The 9,383-nt window shown below is 37.0% G+C and overlaps 1 protein-coding gene and 1 long non-coding RNA gene across 3 annotated transcripts in view; one reads left to right on the top strand and one right to left on the bottom strand.

The window, feature by feature from the left end:
• LOC111867070 (hydroxysteroid dehydrogenase-like protein 1) overlaps window positions 1-893 on the bottom strand; it is a 41,315-nt gene extending 40,422 nt beyond the window's left edge. Inside the window, exon 1 of one of the 2 annotated variants that reach the window (XM_023856552.2) lies at window positions 543-893. In XM_023856552.2, coding sequence (XP_023712320.1) covers window positions 543-714 — 172 coding nt within the window. In that variant the 5' untranslated portion in view covers window positions 715-893. The remainder of the gene's footprint in view (window positions 1-542) is intronic. The other variant, XM_023856553.2, reaches the window with a different exon arrangement.
• Window positions 894-1,237: 344 nt separating this feature from the next.
• On the top strand, window positions 1,238-4,726 carry LOC117282529. The gene is made up of 2 exons (XR_004513294.1): window positions 1,238-1,546; window positions 3,279-4,726. It is a non-coding gene; the product is annotated as an uncharacterized LOC117282529 (long non-coding RNA).
• Window positions 4,727-9,383: the final 4,657 nt, after the last annotated feature.

Below are 9,383 nucleotides of genomic sequence, written 5' to 3'. Positions count from 1 at the left end.
GAACTTTGACCCAGTAGCCTCGGTGCTGTCAAGTATTCATTGAACTGCACAGCCTTGTAGATCTGGCGTCATGTTCGGGAGGTTCCTTCTACACGGCGCCACATCCCAGACAACGGCATTCTTCTATATAGTTAATATTCCATTTGCGCAAGAGCTACTCTTTTAAGATTTTCGCGTTTGCTCATAAATGTACTCACATGTTTCTCAGTAAAGTTTCGAAGACATATTTTCAACGCTACAAAAATTATTTCAGCTATCCAACATAAACCCCCAAAATGTACTTCCGCGCAATGTCCCGAGAAACTTGGATCCGCCACTGGTTGATATTATGTATTAGTATACATCAGGCGATCACATGAAACTTGTGCAGACCGACGGAAGTATTTACGAGTAATGTTAGCCTGCCCACGACACAGACCTCTTGGCGAGATCCACAGATATTGAAAATGTGACAGAAAGTGTGCCTTCAGATTCTGAAATAGACTATGCAGGCTAATATAATCGCCTTACTGGCCCACTGAAGAGAAAAACAAAACTCTAACCTGCCCAAGATCCAAACTTCTCGGTGAGATCCACAAAAGTTGGTTGAAAGTAGGGCAGCAAATGTATCTTCACGCCTTGATATAAAGTCCATAGGCTATCGGCCAGTAACCACAATATTAGCACACAACCGACGGCAGCTAGAATCCCTACTATCATGCTTATGTCCGTCATGTTACTGGCCCACACTGGCCACTCACTCGGCGGCACCAGGAGAGCGACTAACCCACGCAGACACTAAGCCGCGAATGAAGTGTCACGCACGAGCTGTCACTAATACTACTTCTCCCCCACTTTCTCTTCCGGGCCGGTTTACATAGTTCATTATTTTGTCCGCGTCCATGAAGGGAAAAGTTTGGTTCACATGATTACTATGTATGTATTTTACTTGAGATAAGTGAACAATTATCGATCGATATATCGATCGAAATGCAATTTGCTAGACAGGAACCAAGATTTCGGGGGAAACGTCTTCCTCTGTCTTCAAGTAGAAGAGTGATAGGGAAGTTGTTTAAGTATTTTCTCGTTTTAACGGACCGCCTCTGTGGTCTAGTGGCCAGAATTCCTGGCTACAGATCTAGAGGCCCCAGGTTCGATTCCCGCCGCTACCAGATTTTCTGAGAAGTAGTGGGTCTGGAACGGGGTCCACTTAGCCTCGCGAGGATAATTAAGGGGCTACTTGAATGAAAAAGTAGTGACTCCGGTTTAGAAAACCGAGATTAACGGCCGTGGGGATCCATTGTGCTGAGCACGCGACATCCTTTATCCGAAAACTTCGCCGACAAGCGGCGGTCGGTGGGTCGGTATAGTTCGCTTGCGGACTACAGGCCACGATGTATTTTTTTTATGAGTCGTGAAATTTGCACAGGGCAAAATATGTATAGGAGGCGATGCAAGAATTCAGGGGACAACTTTACCAGTGAATGAGAAGTGGAGAAGCAACTGGATGGTCTTACACAAAATCCACCCAATCCACATAAAGAGAATGAAAGAGATATGTGCATGGGTGAGTACCCCCCCCCCCCGACTTAGTTCTAACTTTAGGATTGTTCGGGGTTTATTCCGTAAATCTGTATTATTTCCGCTAATTCACATTCGTACTTATTGGTAATATTCATAAACCTTAAATAGTAGAACGAGACAGACCATCAGACAATATTTTGGATGTCCCAAAATTCGGTTATGTCCAGTAAAAACACTTAACATATTTTTCGTATTTTGTAAGGAAAGAAGAGCTTCTAGTATGTGCCTGTCCTCAAAACGTGTGTTGACACAGATTTTTATATAGTAGCGAAGCACAACTCAATAAATGTTTACTTTTACATTTCACTTTCCACGTCCCTGTCCGCAATAATTATTTCTTGAATAACAGACCGTATTTTGTGAAATGTATTCTGAACATCACGCCATTAGAGTCAAACCCAAAGTTATCTCCTATTTCCTGCAGTCACTAATACCATTATAACTGCCAGGCAAACTTCTGAGATGGGACTGACACTGATGCAGGTGTGGTAAAAGAGTATTGAAAATATGCAGATTTGTTGATGTAATACTTCTGTACATCGGAATGAAAACATGATAGTGACACAAATTTCATGCCTACAAATTATGAATGAAATTTTTCTTACACATGTTAAAAATTACAGTGACAGTGATCCTGAAGAAGTTAAATATGTCTGGCCAGAGGTGTCCCAGATTTTTATGTCAAAAACTGAGAAACCAATATAAAAGAATTATATACTTCCAATATCAGCATACATATTTGGGACATTTTCTGTGTCAGCCTACTTTCCTTATTTTGAAAAAATAAAAGTAGCCTTATGATATCGCCAGGCTTTTGAATGCCTGGATCGATCTTAATGAAACTTGGTGTGTATATCATACTACCTGAAGTCATCTCATCAGCGTATTTATTAAATCCTTTTTGCTAGTAGTTCAAACAGTACAGCCTCTCAAATTATTGAGGGAATACCCTTAATGTTACTTGAATGCCTAAACTATCTTCATGAAATATCATATGCATATCATTGCCACCTGAGACCATCTCCATGGCATACATCATAAATCCCTCTCTAATACTAATATCATAACCTCTGAAATTGTTGAGGTAATATCCTAAATATTACTTGAATTGCTGAAGTGATAGTCATGAAACTTGAGTTGTATACTGTGCCACCTCAGACCATCTCAATGGCATACTTAATACATTTCTCCCATCTGTAGTACCAATACTACTGCCTCTCAAAATGGTGAGGTTATACCCTTAATGTTTCTTGAATGCCTCAACCGATCACATGAAACATTGTGTATATATGTCACCTGAGACCATCTCTAAAATGTGATTCATAAATCCCCCCTCCCCATCAGTAATACCAACATAGCAGCCTCTCAAATTGTGGAGGTAATAACATTAATATTACTTGAATGCATGAACCAGTCTTCAGGAATTTTCGTATGTACTCATATATCATGCAACCTGAAGCCATCTCACCGGTGTACTTCATAAAACCTTCACATTAGTAATACAAACGCTGTAGGCTTTCAAATTACATTGTTTTATTAACTTTACTAAGCATACTTACTAAAGATTTTCTACCTGCTATACCAGTTACTCAGATTATGGTGAAAGGAAAGCCAGCAATAAATTCTTCTCACAGTTTCCTTTTTAATATTACAACTAGGCAAGTTGACTCAAGCAGTAGTGCTTCCGACTTGTATTCAGAGGGTGTTTGTTTCAGATTTTGACTGGGACACCTGCCATCCTGAGTTTCTTCACAGGTCTCCTCAGTTTCTCCAAGCATATGAGGAGACAGTACCTTATGACAGGCAATGGCCATGTCTTTTCCAGTACATCACTCACTCTCATACTATTAGATGACATTATGTAGTCTGAGTTACTGATGTTAAATAAATTTGAAATGAATATAGAATATCAATATATGATGTGCATATGAAATTTGTACCACTGCTCTTGAACTAGAGTGAACAGAAAAGAAATTCAAACATATTTGAGTGCGATATATTATTCGAGTTTCTGTCACATACATTTTACGGATATTTCATGAGGAAATTGTGAATGGCCCAACAGATATATCAACAAGTCGATTGAGGGTAACTGTAGCCACAGCAACTCTCATTCTCCCATCAAGTTCCAGCAAAATGACAGCCATTGGTGGCATGCACATAGCATTCTTGGTATGCCCACTCAAATGCAGTAAATTCAGGTGAATGAGATGGTCAAGTGACATTCTATTCCTCTGGAAATTTGTAATTTAAGAAATGTTACTTCCTTGTGCAAATTTGGAGGTACTCCATCTTGTTGAAATAACATGATATTAGGACCCTCTGCTTCTACGTATAACAGGCATGAGGAATTCCTCCATTGTATCTAGATGCACTCTGCCTGTCAGAGTGAATTTGGCAATTAAAAAAAGGCTGGAAAATTTTTTGTTTAGACAAAGCACAAAACAGATTCAACTTTCGACTGTCTACTCATATGTTTCATTTACTTCCAAATGACTGTTGTCCCACCACATTCTCAGATTATGTTAATTAGATTTACCAGTGACATCACTGAAAATAATTTTTGCTGTAAAACGTTTGTCATCCTGAAGCCTTGAAAGTGACAGCAGAATTTGTAGTGAATTGCTCTTGGGCAGTTGCATGTTGCAGTAGTTGGTACCTACAACTTCTAAATATCAAATGTTACCACAGAATATATTGCATTGTTTTATGTCATTTAACTGTCAAGCAGTATGTCAGTTTGATCTGTAAGGATTGCATAATGGAAGTTGTTCAGACTTCATCCATCTGACCTTCAGTGACTGGTTATCTAGCAGTGTATTTTCCTGTACAAATGCAAACAGTCTGATCAAACAATTTATACCACTTGTAAACTGATATTTTCACTGGTGGTTTCCTCCATACCCCACACAAAATCTTCTTTGCACTGTAAACACAGATCTAGATTTATGAAAGAATGACACACATTTAGCTATTTTTACTTGAGATACTATTTTTACACTTCAGGTGGAAAGATATGAAAACTCAAGTAGCACAAATTATAAACTTGATCATATAACCTGCTTGAATGCTTTTAGTTTTCATTCTTGTGCATGGTAAATATGTATGTATTTCAAGTGTACATCCTGTTTTATAATGCAGAAGAGTAAACATGATAACAGAAGTGACTGTGTATTTTTAAACTTCCTGTCCATGTATCTGAAACCTTCACAATCATCACTTTATTTTTAAGCTGTTCCTTAAAAAAATGTCACATATTAGTGACTAGGCTAGTTTTGACTGAAAACTGGATTTATTGAATGCTTATGACTCTTAACTACAAATAATTGTAACATTCACACTAATCTACACACTCTAGAAATCACTACAGCACGCATCAAGTTTTCTCAGTTTGTTACATCTTCACTAGTCACTGCTAAGTAGTGGCTAAACGGCTAAACTGCTAAACTTGTGCTGGACTTTGCTAGCACAGTCATTCTCAGTTCTGGGCCACATAATCATATTTTTCTGTCTCACAACTCTGAGTCATGAGACTCTCTCTCAACCCATATTTTTTTTCAGAGTCAGAGTCACTTTACAACTGGCTCTTTACCACCAATTGGTTCGTGTTGGTGACAAACCCCTTGAGACTCATGACAAGCGATTTTTTTTTCCCAATTGAATCCTTTTGGTCATAGTCTTCTGACACGAGGACGGGTCTGTCGTTTGCAATTGCCGCTGCTCATTCTTGGGTCCAAGTCCTGCGGGACTCATGACCACATTTTACTGTCTCAGATTTCAGACTCCCCCAACCTCGAGAGCCGGGTCCCTGTATTTATATCCCACAGGAACAGGGGGGCCCAGTTATAGCCCCCGGCACTGGGTTCCCTTTTTGTCAACTCCTATGACTCACAGGGCTATGGTGGAGGTATTCAACGCCACCTCCACGTGGGCTGCTGGTTCTCATTTTATAGAGTTTGCATGGACTACATAGAGAACACTGCTTCTTCTATTGTCACATGTGTATTCATTGCCATAGGAATATGTTTACCAAGCTGCTGCCTAGTAACAGCCATCTCTTCTGGCTCTGCTATTCTAACTTTCAGGTGTCACACAATATGTTTATATCATATAATTCTTAGTCTGCTTCTACACTTTTCATGGTTTAGGATTTCTGTCCTGATCCAAAATTTATGGATCCTTTAGGCTTTGGTGGGATCTTGGATGGAGAAATAATCTAATTACAAAGTTTCCAATTTAGCTTCTAAAGGTTTTACCTGGAAGATTATCTGTTTCACCCTTGCTCAGTTTTCCTTCTGTATTTCTCAGACAATTTTCTGGTGTTCTTAGGCTAATAATACTTGATACTATGCAAGAGTGTAACAACAGATGGACAGCTTCTCAGGTCAATTGCCCATAGTACATAAACCCCAGAACCCATGAAACATTTATCAAACAAGCATTAGATAATTTAAATTCCTCATAAAAAATTATACTTTAAAAATGTTTACTTATTATGAATAAACTGTTTTAGGAAACTGTATACTGAAAGATGCTGGCTGTGATGAAACAGAGGCAGACATATTTAAATGTTCTTTATTTTTAGGCCCAATTTTACTTATTTGAGAAATTACACATTAAAATATGATTACAATACTCCCAGAAAAAATATTACAAATTATGGTACTGAATTAGAGTTGATATTACATAATAAACATGAACATAAATTCATAAACTGTTGTAAAATACAGTATATGACCCATAGTTGATTGCAAATATACTTCATTAGAAATGTGAAATTGCATGAAAATAAAATGCTTGAAATACTGTATGCAGCAATTCTATTAATGATATAAGATTTAATGAAGGATCTCACATTTGGCTTGCCAAATCCACTTGGTTAATTTGCTAGAAGGCTTTGAAAAGTATTTCTGCCCCATGAGACTGATGTATCAGGTCATTTAGGATGATTTGAAAGAAATGGAATTATGAAACAAATAGAAAGTTAAGTCTTCGCTTCATGAGAATTAAACCAGACAACATTTCAGTACAGAAAGCTGAGAAAAAAGTCACTAATGATGTGTGAATGAAAAAAAAAAAATGCACATCGCAGGCAAAATAATGGCAAGGAAAATAGTATCACATCAGGCATAGAATTGTAATCTTCCTGATGGTGATTCTTTCTCAAAAATACAAAACTGAATACTGTAGTTAAGTAACAGTAAGCAAGTGTAATAATTAATTAGGTGTATACTCTATGGATGACCAAGTTGTCTTATTATATAAAAATAAGAATGCCGTAGTTGTATTTTGTAAAGCCATTGTGGGGAAAACTAATAGCACATACAAAATTAATACCATGATTATGAGCGCCACTAAAATATTAAAGATAGTTATTCAGATATTACAAAAATAAGTAGTATAATAATGGCAACTCAACTCTGAACATAAACATGTTCTTCTGGATGTGACAAATGTTGCAAGTATTTTAGTGTTGTTTACAGGAAATAAGCTGATAAAATTAGTTGAACACATGATAAATGATACAAACTCTGTCCCAAGTGCAAACAATATATATTATATGTCTTTGATAAAATTTACAGTGTGGAAACAAGAACTAGCCGCTGCAGCACTTTAGACATAGGGCGGGTAACCCTAACAATTTTAAATTTTAAATTTAGAGAAATTTTAAAGGATTTTAAAATTATAACTAAAGATTTTATAGTGCTAATAAAGGAAAATCAAAATTGATGTGCGCAAAATAATCTACATACCAGACAGATATCAACGAGGTAGATGTTGATAATAACGAAGAAAATAACAATGTGTTTTTTAAATGTTAAATTTTAGACTCGGTTCAGTGTGGCAGCAACGTAAGAGTATACACCTGATGATGGCCGATAGAGGCCGAAACATGTAGTGTAGAAGAGAATAAGATCAAAGACATATAATATATATTGTTTGCACTTGGGATGGAGTTTGTATCATTTATCGTGTAGAGTGCAACAGGATGCTTAAATATAATATAGTTGAACACAGTTTTCAAAATTACTCTGTTAACTAGTTTCAATAGAGATATTTCTGAGAAACTTTAGAATTCTACTCTCAAATGATGGCTGTGTCCATGTGAACAAAATTCACTTTTTATTAGTGCTAATTAGCAGAGATAAATCTCATGTGACACAACAGTAAACAGAAGGAAACATAAACTGGAGGATACACATTCCATTCTGAATGACTGGATTTATAAAATATGGGAATGCTGTGCTTCCTTGATTCCCAGTGATAACAGAGAACGCAAACCATTATAATATTACATATTGTCATAGTATGGGGTGGTTTGGTAGAAGAGTTGCCAGAAGAGTTACTGATCATGCACAGATTACCATTCGTTACTGCCGTAAAAATGTAATCACACATGACAAATATTTAGTATACAATGCCACTAAGTACCATTATCCTAGTCCACTCCGAAAGACATTTTAAATGTTAAAAAATTATGGAAAATGTATGCAAACAGCTGGGAACTTACAATAAAGGCACTCAAAGAGTTTCATTAAAACCATGTAAATAGTAATAGATCTGGTTTAAAATACAGCATTAATATAAAGCCGTTTCTTCTCCTCCTTTGCTTTCTTACATTTCACACAATATTTTTCATAAGTTCATCCTGTAATGTTAACTGACTGAAGATATGAAATGCTAATGATTTCATTTAAGTGGAAAGGTGATGTAGCATTAAATCTGTAAGTCCTTCATAAAGGTATAATCCCTTTATGAACATGAATATACTATTCATTCACGTGTATGTCCCAATATAATTTATGTTATTCCTGTCTAATCTCCTATTTAATAATCAACAATTACATTAACAGGGATGCCAAAGTAGGGAATTATAGCAGGTGTGAAAGAAGAGCAGAAGCCCTAAACACATTGCCTGTCTAAACTGTGTTATGCAGTGAGTCCATACCCAAAAGATTTGGCAGGACTTTTAGCATCCCTGTCATCCATAACAAATTATGAATTTTGGTGTAACAACATAATTAACAAAATATCAGTCTTACATTTCCGTTCTTTCATTAAAACATAACAAAAAGTTTTTTAACAAAAAAGTATAACTACAAATTACATTGTGAAAATAACACATATGAAAAATTCAACCCATCACACAAAACTGTACTATAATATATCTAATCAGGTGCAGATGTAAACATTATCACAGCTATATTCACTTCTACTACAACAATGATATACATTCACATATTTTTTGCTGTCTTATTTTGCATGGAAACAAAATCTCAAGAAAAGTTTTACAATTCATTATAACACTGTTGCTGATACTGAAAAAAAAAGTCTCCGTGGCCTGTAGTCCGCGAGCTAACTACACCGACCGAGCGACTACTGCTTGTCTGCGAAGTAAGTGCCAACTTTAGTGGATAGAGGGTGTCGCGTGTTCAGCGCAACAGATCCCCACAGCAGTTCATCTCGGGTTTCTAGACTGGAGCCGCTATTCCCTTGAAATAGTTCCTCAATTATCCACACGAGGCCGAGTGGACCCCGTTTCAGACCAACTACTTCTCAGAAAATCTGATAGCCCCGGGAATCGAACCTGGGACCTCTCGATTTGTAGCCAGGAGCTCTGACCACTAGACCACAGAGGCAGTACACCTGATACTGCAACACAACATAAATTTAATTCCTGAGTAGCTCATGTTACGACAGACAGGCAAGAGATGGGAATCATAAGGGTTTTCTTACTAATACTGTTCTAAATACCATCTGTATTCAGGTGTGGTCGGGCTGAATAACCATTTCTAGGAACAGACCAGAAACATATATGT

The sequence above is a fragment of the Cryptotermes secundus genome, unplaced genomic scaffold, assembly GCF_002891405.2.
Source record: "Cryptotermes secundus unplaced genomic scaffold, Csec_1.0 scaffold176, whole genome shotgun sequence".
In the NCBI taxonomy this organism is placed as follows: Eukaryota; Metazoa; Arthropoda; class Insecta; order Blattodea; family Kalotermitidae; genus Cryptotermes; species Cryptotermes secundus.
The sequence above is the reverse complement of the archived record's forward strand: the minus strand, read 5'-3'. Positions and strand labels throughout refer to the sequence as shown.